At 35.4% G+C, this 18,073-nt stretch overlaps 1 protein-coding gene across 1 annotated transcript; it reads left to right on the top strand.

Moving 5' to 3' along the window:
- Positions 1-11,103: 11,103 nt before the first annotated feature.
- wdn (wings down) lies at positions 11,104-17,360 on the top strand. The gene is made up of 3 exons (XM_073962769.1): positions 11,104-12,486; positions 14,243-15,744; positions 16,310-17,360. Exons 1-3 carry the CDS (start codon positions 11,372-11,374, stop codon positions 16,864-16,866), a joined length of 3,174 nt encoding a protein of 1,057 aa, XP_073818870.1. The 5' UTR covers positions 11,104-11,371; the 3' UTR covers positions 16,867-17,360.
- The last annotated feature ends 713 nt before the right edge of the window (positions 17,361-18,073 follow it).

The raw sequence follows: 18,073 nt of genomic DNA, 5'->3' as shown, positions 1-18,073 counted from the left end.
TTGCTTGGAGTTCACGTTCTAGTACAAAAATGCCGCGAAGTTCAAAAGGACGTCTTTCTTTGTTTTGTGGACTACGAGAAGGCGTTTGATACCGTAAAACACGATAAGTTGATGGATATTTTAACCGATATTGGACTAGAAGAATGTGATAAAAGATGTATTCAAAATCTATACTGGAAACAAGTATCAAATATTAAAGTGGATGGTGAATTATCTGACAATATCCCAATTTCGAAAGGTGTACGGCAAGGATGTATTTTGTCACCTCTTCTCTTTAATATATATTCTGAAAAAAATTTTCAAGAATCAATAGCTTCCAAAAACATTGGCATTAGCATAAATAACATCCTCATCAATAACATTCGTTACGCTGATGACACCACATTACTGGCAAGCAGCTTAGCAGGGCTACAAAGACTAATAGATGCACTCATGGAGACCAGTGAAAAATATGGATTATCAATAAACATAAGAAAAACTAAATATATGATTGTCAGCAGAAAACAGGTGGAAAATAATGTACCTATGATAATTAATAACATAGAAATAGAACGTGTAAGAACATATACATATCTAGGAGTCCAGATAAATGACCGTTGGGATATGTCAAGTGAAATTAAGTGCCGAATCGAAATGGCAATAAATTCATTTTCCAAATATAAGAAAACGCTAACCAGCCATGACATAAGCCTTTCAACGAAAATACGTTTTGTCAGATGCTAAATATGGTCAGTATTATTATACTCTGCAGAAACTTGGACGATAAAATTAACCGACGAAAAACGACTAAATTCTTTTGAAATGTGGATTTATCGTCGTATTCTAAAAATTCGCTGGACTGACCACGTTTCAAATGAAGAAGTACTACGACGGATGAAAGTGGAACGACAAATAACACGCGATGTAAAAAGCCGAAAAACATCTTATCTGGGTCATATAATGCGCAATGAAAAATATAAGCTCCTCCAAGCCATTATCCAAACCACAATAGATGGAAGAAGACCAAGAGGCAGAAAAGAAACATCATGGATAAGAAATATTCAAGAATGGACGGGACTGCAAGACGAAAGAAACCTACTGAATGCTGCCAAGAATCGAAACCTATCTATAATGGAATAAAAAATATAATTAAATTGTTAACAATGTAAAACATAATTGTATGATCGCTAACACCCGAATACGGGTTGGCAAATAAAGAAGAAGAAGAAGGAACTAAGAAAAATTTAAAATTTTATTTTAAAAAATCAATACATAGAAAGCTTCCTAGCATGGTACAACAAGAAAGGTAGTTTCATGCTAACAGCTGTTTAAAATTTTTTTCAAATTTTAAATTTGAAGTACGTTCATTGTCAAAAAGAAATTGACACTGAATGCTTATATGTATGTGTGTTTATTTACATTTGTATGTATGTAAAAATGTCAGTTTAAATATAATTTCCATTTTTAAATTAAAACGAAAAATGTTTGTTTAAAAATTAAATTTTCTCCGGTCGCCAAAAACAATCGACAAATACATACATTAAAAAGTACTGTTGACCATTGGTGGCGCTATGGATATTTATCAAGATCTGCAAGAAATCTTAAAGAAAAAAGTCCTATTGAGCAATGCCGATTCCCACAACAAATTTGGTGAATGTTTGCTTGTTGAAAATCGGCAAGGAAGGAAAGCACCTTAAGGGCTACGGCTGTTAAAATCGATCATTATTGCGAAGAAATCTAAGCGTTGAAATCAAACCAGAGTAGTTTTGGCTCTACTGCGCTCGGTATGGTCCAGCCGTCTGAATTCCTATATTGCATGGATCGATGACACCGCGCAAAACGTATGCTCAAATGACTAGTAGATTCCATCGAAACAGCCACATTCCTTGAACTGGAGATTGACCCAGAGCCAGATTATGCAGGATAGGAACTTACAAACATATAATAACATTGTTACAACAACAACAGACTTTGGATTCTTTCAGGGAACACCACATATAAAACGGTTAAACTGTTCATGATCAAATCCACCAACAACGACCGGACTACAATTATATATTCTGATTTATTATAACAGATTTAATCAAGCGAAACTACATGTATGTTATATTTTAAGGCGTTTTTATTAATAAAATGTTGCATAACTTTAAATCAATACAAATGTCGGGAATTATTTGCCACTACCATAGGGAAAGAAACAGCTACATAGAATATTTATCAGCTGTCAGAAATTACGTGGCCTGGTTGTAATACTAGAACCTTGGAATATTGTAGATTTGCCTCGCCAATTGTTGGAATGACCGTGAATATTGTCCTTGTATACATATAAGTTTTTTGTTACAGGTACGATTGTAGTACGATTCTTACGAATCTGACTGATTCCATGCAATATTAATCACGGATAATTGTTGCTGTTGTTGTAGTAGAGATGTTGGTTGCGACCTAATTTTCATATATTGAGAACTCTGTTTTCACTGATGATTATTGCTGCTTCTGAAGAAATAAAATCCTCACTCAATCCCGTGTGTTTCAATGGCGCAACATTTGTTGTTCCTGGGGTTGATCCTTTGATCCAGGAACGCATTTGTTGTAATTTCTTTGTTCCATTAGATTTTGTTGTTATTGTGGTGTATGTTTCAAGAATCGTTGTTCCATAGCATCTATAATGTGGGATTGTTTAAATTCGGTGCTGTCAAAAGTGTTTTTTAGCGCCTTACCAGTCAGAGTACGAATATTTGTTGAAATGTCCAATGTTTTTTTTTCGAAACACAAAAAGTAATGGTAAACAAATATACATACATATGTATTTTATTTATATTATGAAATGTCATGTACTATTGTGTTTTGTATTTGACACGCTCCCGTACGGACATACAGGGCTGTATTTTCCTAAATTTGACAGATGCGACTACCTTTTATCATTCTACCATGGCTTCCTAGCCAATTGGTATTGTATTGCATGGTACAATAATACAGGTAGCATTATCATGCCAGCTGATGGTAACATAATGTGTCAACTGCATTGAATTGATGTCAAATTTTGACACCTTATGTTACCAACAATTGCCGATGCGGCTACCTGTGTATTTGTACCATGTTGTATTGTATCATGGTACAATAATACAGGTAGCATTATCATGCCAGCTGATGGTAACATAATGTGTCAAGTGCATTGAATTGATGTCAAATTTTGACACCTTATGTTACCAACAATTGCCGATGCGGCTACCTGTGTATTTGTACCATGTATTGTATGTATTGGAGATTACAATAAAAAAGCTAACACTATGGTAGTAACAATTATAATTCAAAAGTTAATAATAATATTTATAGATAATTGCATAGATAAAACGATAAACGGCTCCCCAGCCATATGAATACTGCATGTTACTAATGTATAAAGATAAAAAACATAGTTATATTTTTTTTTATGGTCCCATAGAACAGATGTCTTTTTTATTATTCTCTTTATTTACAATCTATCCTCATGGAAAATAAGCAAATGATATGGTTATATTACAAGTGACAGAAATTATATACATCCAGTGACATACATAATCAAAATTATAAAATATTGTTACGGAATTAGATTTAACTAATCTCCGTGTAGACGTTGTTTTATTCCCCGATACGATTTGTACCAAATAAAACAGGGTTCGTTTTAGATTACGTTTCTACAATGCTTTATTTACTTTATTACACTTATTCGGAACCGACTTTAATTACTAGCACACAGCTTGTATCTAGTTAGCACGCAGCACTTCTTTTACCGATCTGTTCAGTTCAACGCTTAAAACACAACTCAACTCAATGTTGCCATTCGTAGCTCTATTTATACCCAAAATCTCCTTGGTCTAGAAATATCTAGAAATATGGCAACAACTCGAATCTGTGCAGCGAACACACAGACTCACATTCGCACTAAGCGAACAACCATACTCACATACATACAAGTAGACAAGCACAGTAATGACGTAATTACAACAACAAACAACTACACGAAATACAAGAAGTAGGAACTAAACGATAATTACATTATTATGGCAAAACAAACAAAAGAACATTAACAAAAGGTAATGTAACGACTAGAATGATGAAGAGAGTTCTACATGGTAGTTGTTGTTGCTTAAATAAAGTAACTGCGTAATACAAACTTTACGTTATAATTCAAATTTTTAAATTAACGGAAATAAAACTAAACTAACTTAAACCTATCAGTTACATTCGTAACATTGCCTCCCGCTTAAGCCTGTTCGTCCCGAATAGGCACAGTTCCCTCTCTGTGGTATGGGCATTGGTAACACTGCCTCCCGCTTAAGCCTGTTCCTCTTGACTAGACGCAGTTCTCGTTCCGTAGTGGTGGCAACTGATTTAGATGTACCCTCTACTGCGTCAGCTTTGGACTCTTGCTCTTCTGGACGACGTTGCTTTCTCTCCAGGAATCGCGATGCTATACCTTCTCTCTTCGTGGTCACCTTCCTAAGTGCCACCTGGTCTTCCTCGGACTTGCCCTTCCTTGTTGTACGGCCGCTTTTCGATAGACCTTTCCTCGACGTACATCTTCTCTTTTTCCTCCTCGTCTCGAGATTTTTCCACTTTCCTACGGGCCAATTGTCAGCGGCTTCCACCTTCAGCGTACGGACATCTACAGCGATCTCGTCGGATTCTGCACTTTGGCGATGCTTGCTTTTCTCGTTGTAGCCCACATTTATCGGTATTTCCACATTGGACCAAGTCATCACACGGCGCTTTATGTCCAGGTTGATGTCGAAGGCAATCATAAAGTCCACGCCAAGTATAACTTCGTCCACAATATCGGCCACTATAAAATCGAAATTTACCGATTTCCTACCCATACTTAGCCTTTGGTAGGCCTTTCCATGCACCGGGGTCTTCTCGCCTGTGGCCGTCCGCAATTTGACTCCATTTAACGGCAATACCTTCCCTTTTACCAAATCCGGTCTAATAATGGACTTTGTTGCACCGGTGTCCAATGTCAAGGTACGCAATACACCATTGACGAAGCCTTTAACCGTTAAGTTGTGATTCTTCTGCTGGACTATGGCTATAGAAATTGTGGGACCATCGTTTTCATCCTCTGCCAGCGGCGCCTCGTGATTGACGGAATTCACTTTATTTGATTCACCTGATGTCTCCCTTTGCAGAGTCTTGGCCACCGGTTGGTCGTTGCTTTTTGAAGGCGGTGAGGTGGATCTGAGCCTTGGTCGTTGCAATATGCATTCTCGTGCAATGTGTCCAGCTTTACGACAGTTGTAGCAAGTCTTTCTCGTTTTACCAGCCCCTCGTTTCACACGCATTAGTGCATCCTTTAGCGGATCGACAACGGTCTGGGAATTGTTGTCCTCAACTTGCAGCCTCCTCACGTTGTAGGCTTTAGGTTTCACCAGCATCCTCGCGGTTTCTTGGGCCAGGGCAAATGACACGGTTTCTGCAAATGTTCCTATCGGTGCCGCATACGTCGCAAATTTTATCTCTGGATCACGAATACCACTTGCAAATGTCTCAATCTTTATGCGGTCCACCAATGGATGTGTCTCTCCTGGATATGCCAACTGCGCCAACCGCTCTATATCAGCCGCAAAGTCTTGTAAGGTCTCATTTGGCTTCTGGACTCTTCCCCTCAGTTCCATTCGGTAGATCTCTTGCTTGTGTTCACTACCGTACTTACGTTCAAGAGCAGCCATTATATCTCCATAGTTGTTCCTAGAAGCGGCGGGAATACTCTGTAATACGTCAGCAGCATCACCCTTCAATGCCATAAGGAGTGATACCGCCTTGTCGTTGTCGTTCCAAGAATCTCTAGCAGCCAATGTCTCGAACTGTAATTTGAACACATTTAAAGAGGTTGAGCCGTCGAACACTGGAGGCTTGATTTTTAACGTGTTATGAATAGCTCTCACTGGGCCACCTTTGATTTCCAGTTCCGACATTTTCTTCTCTATGCCCAGAATCTTCTCATCTTGAGCCAGAAATTTCTCGTCAACAGACAAAATCTTTTTATCCAACTCTTTAATTTGTACCTCCACGTTTTCTACTCTCTTTTCAATCACCATCGTGATGTTCTCGAGTTTCTCGTTAATTGTTCTAGAATTTATCTCTAGTTTCTCTTCCATGCCCTTAGCGATTTTTCTAGAGTTCTCTTCTAACTTTTCCGCTAAGTTGTCGTCGAATTTGGCAAATCTTTCCTCCAATTTTCTGGAATATTCTTCACTCTTTCTAGAATTTTCTTCGCTCATTCGACAATTTTCTGCTTTCATTTCCATCATAAGTCTGGAAGTTTCTTCGCTCTTTCTGGAATTTTCTTCCATTTTAGCATCTAATTTCTCCATCATCATAGCATTGATTTCAAATCGTCACCCCTGGCAGCTACCGACGAAACTTCCTCAACGCTGGATTCGCCCTTTGCCGATAACTCGACTTCCTCCTTCTCAAACTCATATTCATCGATGTTCATTCCACGGCGCTCGAACTCTTCCAACAAGCGTTTTTGTAGTTCGGCCTTGTTGCCAGTAGAACACAACTCCAACTTACTTAGCTCCTTCTTCAAGTCTTCCACTCGTAGATCCTTAAACTTCATTGTAGGATGATCGTAATCTCACTGCTGACACCAATTGTTACGGAATTAGATTTAACTAATCTCCGTGTAGACGTTGTTTTATTCCCCAGTACGATTTGTACCAAATAAAACAGGGTTCGTTTTAGATTACGTTTCTACAATGCTTTATTTACTTTATTACACTTATTCGGAACCGACTTTAATTACTAAGCACACAGCAAGTCTCTAGTTAGCACGCAGCTCTTATTTAACCGATCTGTTCAGTTCAACGCTTAAAACACAACTCAACTCGTCATTGCCAGTTCCCCTGTATTTATACCCCAAAGTCTCCTTGGTCTAGAATTATCCAGAAAGTCTGGCAACACCTCGAATCTGTGCAACGAACACACAGACGCACATTCGCACTAAGCGAACAACCATACTCACATACATACATGGGGGAATACAGGCGGACGACAAGCACAGTAATGACGTAATTACAACAACAAACAAATGCAAGAAAAGAAGTAACAAACTAAACGATAATTACATGATTTTGGCAAAACAAACAAAAGAACATTAACAAAAGGTAATGTAACGACTAGAATAATGAAGAGAGTTCTACATGGTAGTTGTTGTTGCTTAAATAAAGTAACTGCGTAATAAAAACTTTACGTTACAATTCAAATTTTTAAATTAACGGAAATTAAACTAAATTAACTTAAACCTATCAGTTACATTCGTAACAATATGTTACACGTGTTATATGTTCAAATTCGCATGAAAACGAGGAAGCGAGGAAGTTTGTAACAGTACACAACATAAACAAATTGTGTATTTTGTTTTGAATCAGCCTGCCCGACAGCATTTATTAGTATGTGTAAATTTTTGAAAATTTGAGAATATGTGTGTTCGTTTACTCAAAATTTGTACAAACTGTTACTGGATGTTCGTTTACTCTGCAGTACAATGCAAAAGACCTTAGTCGATTACAAGAAGTTACTGGACTTGTACAAATTTGTACAAATTGTTGAGTAAACGAACACACCTAATGTATGTGTGAGTTTTTCAAGACTGATGAAAATCAAAATAGTTTTGATTTCAAAATGAACCCCCATCAGTCTGGGTGAATTGTGTTTATTTTCAAATTGTCAATATACAATTTTCTAAAACAAATAATAATGTTTGTAAAGGAGCAAAGAAAAATTTAAAATTTTATTTTAAAAAAATCAATACATAGAAAGCTTCAATATACAATTTTCTAAAACAAATAATAATGTTTGTAAAGGAACTAAGAAAAATTTAAAATTTTATTTTAAAAAATCAATACATAGAAAGCTTCCTAGCCAATTGGTATTGTATTGTATGTATTGGAGATTACAATAAAAAAGCTAATACTATGGTAGTAACAATTATAATTCAAAAGTTAATAATAATATTTATAGATAATTGCATAGATAAAACGATAAACGGCTCCCCAGCCATATGAATACTGCATGTTACTAAATGTATAAAGATAAAAAACATAGTTATATTTTCTTTTATGGTCCCATAGAACAGATGTCTTTTTGAAATAACAAAAAAATATTAAGATTTTTTTTATTATTCTCTTTATTTACCATCTATCCTCATGGAAAATAATCAAATGATATGGTTATATTACAAGTGACAGAAATTAGCTCTGTTCCTTTACGTGCAAGAATCTTCAAGTTTTACCACTTTTTACTCGAAAAGCGTTCCTTTACTTCTGACACCATACAATTCATATGGGAGCAGTTTACAACTTTTACTACTTTTGCCGGTTTTACCATTTTCAAAAGTAAAGAAACAGACCAATTATATACATCCAGTGACATACATAATTAAAATTATAAAATATGCATATATGTACATATATCGGTTAATGGTTATTTACAAATGGTTACAAATCTATTAATTAATGCAGTATTATGTATTTTACAAATGTTTTGACTTATTTAATAGCTATTTACAAAAAAAAATAATTTTAATTTTTTAGTAATTAATAGTACTTTATTTTAAGTTTTTTTCTCTTCATTATGTTACTATTGTATTTATTTTGGACGTTTGTCCTTTTGTTGGAGTAGTGAGTCACTGGTTTAAGCATTTTGTATTTCATTAAGGGTTGTTTACACCATCTATCAATGTCGTATGAGATGCCAAATTTTCTACCTGCGAATGTTGTACACATAGTGTAACCACTATGAAAATTTTCATCTATCAAAATGATTTGGTAACTCATATGTAAATTTTTCATTTAGGGAGCGTTCTATTTGATACGGCATTCTCGTATGTAAACATACATTTATCAGCTGTTTTCTGACATTCTCGAACAAAAAATGAAAAACAAAATCTTTTAAGAAAGAAAATGGAAAGGTATGTATATTTAAATATTCAGTAAAGTAAATAAATGGCGTTTATAATGTTATTTTCAGATCGATTGGTCGAAAGAAGCAGTCTTTGAAATGATTGTTTGGTGGCAAAAACATGAATGCCTCTATAACTCCAAACACCAATTCTACCAATTCAGTTTCCTTCAACCAAAATTAAAATTTGCGCAAAATTTCTACTCAACTATAAATGTAAATAATGACAAAAACAGCTGTTTTTATAATTTTAGGTTATGTCATACGAAAATAACACTTCAGGTATGAACGCACAAATTGAAAGTTGTATGGATGACGTCAATTTTGACAAACATAGAGAATGTCGAATGGGTGAAAGAAATAGCAGCTCATATGACATTGATAGATGGTGTAAACAGCCCTTTAATTGGCCTGTTGGCTTTGTTATACATGTTAAATTGAATAAATAAATAAATAAGTAAATAAATAAATAAAATCTATGAACGGAATGGGAGATCCAATACGTGATACCTTTTAAGTCTTCGAGTTTCATCCGATGTATCGAGTAAAGATATTGCTAAAATATGAACATAATGGCTAATGCTATGTTTACATTTACGAAATCCACTCAATTTCATCTGTCAAATCCATAGGTTAAACGTCAAATGAAATCCAATGGATTTCAGATGAGATTTCATTTGATGTTTGAGCTATGGAATTGACAGATGAAATCGAGTGGATTTCGTAAATGGAAACTTAGCATAAGTCGTTGAACATATTTTTCGCTTTAATTTTTTATTTCCTCTCGAACCTTTAAAATTGATAAATCTCTCCGAATGGAATCATTTCTGATATGCCCCATGGAGAGGAAATACAAAATTATAGCGAAAAATATGTTCAACGACTTAGCCATCATGTTAATATTTTAGCAATATCTTTACTCGATACATCGGATGAAACACAAAGACTTAAAAGGTATCACGTATTGGATCTCCCATTCCGTTCATAGATTTTAAATCATCCACATTTTTTTGTAAATAGCCATTAAATAAGTAAGTCGAAGTAATTAGACGAAGTGTCTTTGACTGGTATCTTTCAAGAATTGCTACGTTTGAATTACTTGCAGTGCCCCACAATTGGATACCGTAAGTCCAGATAGGCTTTAGAATACATTTATATAATCTAAGTTTGTTTTCAAGGTTAAGTTTTGGTGATGGACCAATGAGCCAATTTACTTTACGCGTTTTGATTTTAAGTTGATTGGACTTATTCTTTATGTGGTCTTTCCAAGTTAGTCGCCTATCTAATACCCTTCCAAGGTTACCTCCTATAGAAACGGGAGCACAGTTACCATGTCTCAAGGCAAATGTTACCTGTTTTGATTTGAAGATTTTTGTTGAGAAATGAAAAATACTATCAGCAGGGGTGAGCAAGCCTGTGTGCTAGCACACAGACAAATTGTGAAAACGTACTATTAGTTTTTTGTGAACCATAAACAATTTAAAGTTTATGCAATTTTTTATTTATATTTTTTAATAATTTGCATTGTATACGATTTTAGACAACATTAATGTATAAAAAATTCTGAAATAAGTAGTGAAACATCAAGAAAGATTAAATATTAATTCTCTCTTACATTTTCCTCTCTCACGATTCTGCTCAGCTCTGCTATTAGCTTCCTCTTAAATGTGATGTTAGAATATGAGAACATTTTCAAGGGACTCGGTAAATAATTCCAAACTCTATAAACCCGAACCTAAAACGAATGCTCAATTTCAGAATTTCTCACCAAAGGAACTTCAATTTGCATGTTTCGTGTTGAGTGTATAAACGAAAACTGATTTACCAATAATTCAGGCTGTTGATATTTAATAATTTTATAAAAATGTGCGATATTCCTTGTTTTAATATAGACCTTAAAGCTGCAACCAAGAAGTACTTCCAATAACTCGAACTTTCAATTTTATCCAGATTAATTAATTTTTGGAAGAAAATTTAAGATTTCGAGAATTGACTGAAGACTTTGCCACACACTTGTCATGCACATGCATATAAAAAAGTGTTCATCGGCTCGACACCACGACTGATATGTGAATGGAGGAATATACATTTCTAGTTCTACTATGATGTAAACGTACTATTAGCGAAGACAACTACTGAAAATGATCGGTTCGTGTGAAATCCCTTAATTTTTATTGGGTACCCGTTAACCACTAATAAATCATAGGTAGGTAGAAGCGAAAGAGAAGAATAAAAATAAAAATGGCGTGTCAAAATAATAGCGTCTGTATTGTATTTTTGTGAAATTATTTGTGATAACTTCTTAATAAAACGTTAAAAAACAATTCAAGTCAATAGTCATATGCAAAAACTAATCAATTGTCAAATCAATGTGTGTTTCAAGTAGTGCATTAAACAAATAACCTGGAAAGACGGCATAACCTCTAATTTTTGTGACATAAATATTGGTAATATGAAAGAAAGTAAAAAATTGCCGCCTAAAATGATGGGTGGTGTTGGCGGCAGTGCATCGACAACAACAATGATCCAGTGTTCACCAACGATTTCATCGACCTCGTCCAGAGGAGCATCTGCGACACAATCCAGTCCGGTTTCCTCGTCTACGCCAAGCAAGCAACCCAGTGACGAAATACTTTCCTCATTGTTGAGGATGAATAATTTTGACTCAATATCAAGCATTAAAGACGAGTCTTTGGACATCGACTTGTCAGCATGTGTAACTATAAGTGCCGATCCATCTGGCATGATAGGAGGCAATAGTCTATCATCTTCGGATTTTTGGAAAGCCCTAGATGAAAGTGCCCAGACATCGCAGTTAGATGTGAGTGGTAGCGGCAGTGGCAATACGAGCGGAGGCGGTGTCGTTGGCTGTAGTAGATCGCCACCATCTCCATCGCCATCAAGTAACAACAGCATTTTGAACTCCAGCGAGAAGAATGATCTGGGGATTGTATTGAAGAAGGAACAAACTGACTTTAGTGGCACCTTCCTGAAACCCTCTTGTGGTATTTCATTTTCACCACTAAAGCGTTGTAGCAAACCTTTGGGCTCCGATCAGCTACATTTGCTGAAGGATAAATCGCCGACTAGATTTACGAAGTTGGAGACACAAACTAACTGTGGTCCACCATCATTATCACCGATAATACGTATAAATCAGTTTCCCAAGCCACCAGTAGACTTGCCCAGATTGAATGGAACTTCAATATCTAACACGACAACGTCTGCTGGGACGGCAGTAACTATTAAAAAGGAATCTATAACAACAAATGAACATTTGTCAGCTCAGCCTCCGCCATTGGCAGCTTTGGATTGCACCGTAAATAAAAATGAAACAGCTCCACCTAAAATCATATTGGAACCCATGTACAAATGTTTGGATTGTGATGTTATATTTCAGGGCAGTCAAGATTTGGCAAATCATAACAATCATCGTATGATATATAAATGTATGGAATGCGATCGTGAATTCGATGCAGAACCATCGTTGAAGAAGCACTTGAAAACCCATCGACCAATTGATGCACGTAAAGATGCTTGGAAAAAGTGTCCAGACTGTGGAAAGTGGTATGTTGAGCTAGAATTCTAATTATTTTATCTTATGTACAACCACTAGAGATCTATCAGATTTGCAAAAGATAAATAGGATAGATTGGATCATTAGTTATTGAAGAATATAGGTGGCCTTCGGAGAGCAAGTTGAATGTAGTGGTTGGATTTGAAATTTTTTCCGCAGAAAGTTTTCAAAAATTAAACTTTTGTCGAAAATAGCCTGCCTTCGGTCTGGATTTAAGAATTTCACCTACAGACAGATGCTAAACAGGGCTAACGCGATCATCGTAATCAGGATTCCAAGATCTACCTCTGGACAAAATTTCAAAATTTTCTGAGTCCAGCCACTACATTCATCTTGACCCAACACATGAACATACGAATTTGCTTATTTAATTGAATTTATTTCCATAAATGAGAAGCTAGTCCATAGGGACAAACCATAAATTAATTATACATTTTTTGTAGGTATTATGAAGTTGTGTCTGTAGTGTTCTTGCAGCAAAATAGATTTTTTCGATTTAAGACTCTTATATGCTTAATGTTTATATGATTAGACCGTATATTATGGGAAGAGTACTTTGTTTATAATTCTCCAAAACAGAACAGTCTCAAATTACCCGTAAAGGTAATCACTGGTCCCAAGGATTTGTAAATACATAGGTATAAATTGGTTTAGTAACAACGACCATAACGTATATATTTTAGTTGCAACAAAAAGATACCGTAAGTAGAATGTGATGTTCCGGTGACGGAATTATGTGTCCTTTAAGACTTGGTTACCAAGTATCAAATAAAATAAATTTAAAAAAAACGGAAAGACTATACCCAGCAAAAAATTTGTAGCCAATGGAGTAGATGAATCATGAGTGCCAGTGATTCGGACTACAGTTTTTATGTGAAAGAAGTCATGATTTTTGCAAGGGCATGGTGCAGCGGGGATGCTGTCCACTTGGCTTCCACAGGAAACGTCTAGGATGCACTCCATTTTCGATCAACGGAACATCTTTTGATTTAGTGCTTTGGATTGAATTTAGATACATTCTTAGGAATGTGTTTTAATCATTTTAAATATGCAATAAAAATGCTAGCCATTGATAATATCCCAGAAAAAATAAAATCAATTTATTATTTGTGTAAAAAGAGTATTAAGAACTGTTTTATAATAACACAAATAAAAAAAGTGTTTACTTCCTCTGCTCTGCGTCATCATGTTCCCCCATCCAAAATATTTTATATAATATTGTCTTCTTATCACCAGTTTAGCTTTCGGCAAGGACTCCAAATCCACTCCATTCATTCTTCATTCAGAAATGAAGAAATAAAAATAAAGTCGTTATTTGTAGGGTTCGAAAAACTGGTAGGGATCTCTATGTAATTGCTTCTAAAATCTAATAAATGGAGCGATTTCCACGACTAGGCAAGGATTGCTTCAAAAAAAAAAAAAAAAAAAAAAAAAAAAGAGGTGCAATCACTATTTCACATATAGCAACTTCAAATAAATTCATCTGGGTATATATATGTAACTATGGTTCTACTACTGATATACTTGATATACTATACATATCTGCCTGTGGCAGGATTGGTAACGATGACCACACTTTCTCAGGCAAAACGAATTATTATTCAATTCTTGATTTTTGTCTGCTTTTATATTATTAGTTTAAAGTTCACATACAGGTGACTATCTTTAAGAAATTCCCTTAAAATGTATGTTTAACTTTTTGATGAAAATTTTATTTTTAATATTTCACTTTTTCTTCTATTATAGCCTTAAACTGGGTAGCATGTGGATGCATCGAAAAATACACACAGAAAATAAAAAATACGGCTGTGAAATATGTGGTCAGAAATTTGTGCAGAAAATCAATTTAACACACCATCAACGTATCCATACCTCAGAGAAACCATACGAATGTTCCGAGTGTCAGAAACGTTTTCAAGAACGTAGCCACCTGCAACGCCATCAGAAATACCATGCCCAGACCCGGTCCTATCGTTGTGAGAAATGTGGTAAAATGTATAAAACCGAACGATGTCTCAAAGTCCACAATTTGGTACATTTGGAGCAACGACCATTCGCTTGTACCGTGTGCGACAAATCATTTATATCGAATTCAAAACTAAAGCAGCACTCTAATATACACACCGGAGAACGGCCGTTCAAATGCAATTATTGCCCTCGTGATTTTACAAATTTCCCTAATTGGTTGAAACATACTAGGCGCCGTCACAAGGTCGACCACAAGACGGGCGAAATGTTAGAAAACATTCCTTCATATTGTTCCAAGAAATCGACACGTACACCAAAGGAAAAGAAACCCACAGGAACAGACATTAAAAATCCCCCAAATGCAACATCAGCAACACTACAAAACTCGGCAACTGCGACCAATCAAAATAATGGCATTGATCTCAATAAAATGGACACATCATGTGATTCCGGTACCAATACGGCAACTTCATTAGTTGCATCTGTTGTTCCTTTAGGTACTACAGCTGTTACAGTAACCTCAACGACATCTGGCAGTACTATCATGGCTAATGCCGGTGTTGTTAATAACGTAGGTCCACCGCCACTGGCAAAAGTTCCAGCAAAGCGTAAGAAGAAAATTCAACCTGTTGCAATCAATGCAGCAATAAAAACCGAGAAGGATATAGTAGTGACAACAGCAAACTACATTGTCACAGCTACTCAGAACTCGCATATTGTGAATATGACAACGTCAAATGGAATTGGTCCACCACCGCTGGCATTGGTCTTTAGTACAAAGGCCATGAATGTTTCAAGCATCTCGTCGTCTAATACAAATGCGACAGCCTCTTCCACCTCCATCAATAATTCGCCTCTTATGCAGCCGAACATTAAAGTTGAGAAAGTTAAAAGAGAGCGCAAGCAGTCGATGCCAAAGCAAGTACAACAAGTCCCTCCTCCAATAATCATCAAGAAGGAGTTTATCGAACCCAAAGCTGAAATGCATGCAGTGCACAATGAGCCACAGCAAACACAACAGCAACACGAGACACAACAGACCAAAGCACCATTTCCCGATCTTCACTGTCTCAGTATAACATCTGCCGAGGAGTTAATTATGGAACAGGCATTGGAAATGGAGGAATGTGGTCTATATAAACCCACCTCAGCAGCAGCCACCACAGTTATGCCAACTTTTGCCGAAACTGATAATGCCATATCCTCTGAATCTGTGGCGAATATGCATTTTAAGATAAAAGAAGAGCATCATGATATGGATTTGAAAAGCGATGACTATGGTAAGTTTTCTTTTTTGTCTTACCATCATTTTTCTTTATGTTTATAACACATACCCCCATTATCATAAGTCTTCTTTTGTTTTAAACCCATTTTGCATTTAACATGTTTTCTAAAACATGCAAAATTTAAGATGTCAATTCCATACAATATCTGTCAAATAAATGACATAAACTCCCAAAACACTTGTTTTAAGTGCAAAAATTAAATTTCAAGTAGGACTTTCTTGGCATATACTTTTAATGTGAAAAGTATCCTTTTGATGCCTCCAAATTTGTTTATTTTGCTTTCAAAACTCCATCCAATAGTAAAAGAAAACATGCAATAATGGCCCATAAAGTTTGCATCACTATTTAATCAATGTTAGAATTATTTTTAATTTAATTTATTCACCTTAGAAGAAAAGAATCGCATTGGTTTCATTCATATACTGAAATGACAACTATGATTTAATCCTATGATCATAGATATACAGCAATTTGATTTCCTACGTCACTGTTGTGTTCTCGCCATCATTTCAATGCTCTATTGACAAAAATTAATAATGTTTTTTATTTGGTTTTTCAGATTCCCTTAAGAAAAGTATATCATCTTTGGAATCATCGCCATTTTCATCACCAGCTTCCATGGAATTTGCCCCTTCATCAACAGTTGTTACAGATTTTAATCCAACAAATACATTTTACTTGCCCCAATTCACAATTACCAATAATCAAATAATCACTACTAACTCTCCAACAATTGTTGGTTCCATGAAAGTCGAAGATTCTCATAGTACAACAACAGGAACGCGACAAGTGCGACAACTGGTGGCAACAAACATTAACGGTGTTCCCGAACTCATACAAATAACAAATAGCGGTGGCAATTCAAGATTTGTAAAGGCCAATATGACGACCACAAATGGTAACAGCACGACTGGCAACAACAACATTGACAACACATCATCCTTTATCAATCAGTTGTATTTACCGCTCACTGTAAATGCCGGACCAGTGTTGATGAAGTCTCATCAAGCTCTACCTTCGGTCGATACGCTTCTGTTCTCACACTCTAAGCTCGCGTTATTTAACAACCGTAATTTACCAAAACAAGCAACGACAGCTCAACACAATTTGTCCTAATCCAAAGTTGAAAGAACTTTTCCATAGTTGTAAATCCACAGCATAACTGTTTGATATAGGGGTTTAGTTGTAATTTTGTTTAATCTTGAAACACATTCACTTTTACTATGTTGGGTTTTGTCCCATTTCTACTTAAGTCTACAATTAAACGGTAGCCGATTATTTGTCAACAAAATAAATCATCGGATAATCGTCGTTTAAAATTTAGCGTCTAACAATTACAAGTAAATATGTATATTTTAAGGCTCCTTATTTCATAATATCACGAAAATTTCCTTTCTTTCCAAAACTAAATATGTGGTAGTCTTGTTTTAATTAGATTGTAGTAAAACGTAAGCGAACGAATCGAATGTTATATATAAATATATATTGCAAACCAATGTCCTTTAAACATAAGATAACTTTTTTTAGTCTTTGGTAGTTTGTACAAACAATTTTGTAAGAAAAATAAAACAATACATAAATAAAAATATGTTTTTCTCAAATTCATTAAATCATCGTTAGTTTTTCTGATGACTTCTTCTAATAATATACACAAATAAGCGATTTTTATATAATAATTGTGGGTTTGAAGATCACTTAAATCAAGATCACTGAAGTAAAGATGTTGAAATAAATTCTTCCTAAGTTCTATCGAACATTTTATACACCATAAATTATAAGGGTGATTATGGATGTAAACTCCCCCCGAGTTTTGTCTTTCTGCCGTTGCAACTTAAAGGAGAAAGTGATAAAACTCAGTAAATTTGCAGTAGTAACTACTTACAAATTGACGGTAAAAGCCAATATTTTTACATGGTGATGTCATAGGAGGGAAGTACTTCCTTAAATATGTTTTTAAGTACATACCTATTTAACCGAGACATATTTAATCGAAAGTACCATACCTATATACGTCCGTATACCCAGGGCGTGTGTGGTGAAAAAAGTAAACACATGTATTCTTATGAGAACTACCGAAATACGTGGAGCGTATACTTTTTGTAAGTTGAACAAATTCAACTATGACAGAACGTTTTGTATGCATGTATGTGTGTGTTTTGTATTTTGAAAACAAAAGCCCAACAAAACCTGGGGCCTAATTATGTGAGTCGATTCGATCGAGAAATTACTCGTGAATTTGTTTTCGACACGATAAAGAAACGGCATTATAAGTCTCGATCGAAAACGTTTAAGCATTGTTATCGATTTTTTCGATAGTAACCGG

The sequence above is a fragment of the Musca autumnalis genome, unplaced genomic scaffold (assembly GCF_047663935.1).
Source record: "Musca autumnalis isolate F117 unplaced genomic scaffold, ASM4766393v1 scaffold_1, whole genome shotgun sequence".
NCBI lineage: Eukaryota > Metazoa > Arthropoda > Insecta > Diptera > Muscidae > Musca > Musca autumnalis.
The sequence above is the reverse complement of the archived record's forward strand: the minus strand, read 5'-3'. Positions and strand labels throughout refer to the sequence as shown.

Coding starts and splice junctions, on each gene's coding strand:
- wdn (XM_073962769.1), top strand. CDS start 11,372: ATGAAAGAAAGTAAAAAATTGCCGCCTAAAATGATGGGTGGTGTTGGC. Junction 12,487..14,242: donor TGTCCAGACTGTGGAAAGTG/GTATGTTGAGCT, acceptor CTTCTATTATAG/CCTTAAACTGGGTAGCATGT. Junction 15,745..16,309: donor TTTGAAAAGCGATGACTATG/GTAAGTTTTCTT, acceptor TTGGTTTTTCAG/ATTCCCTTAAGAAAAGTATA.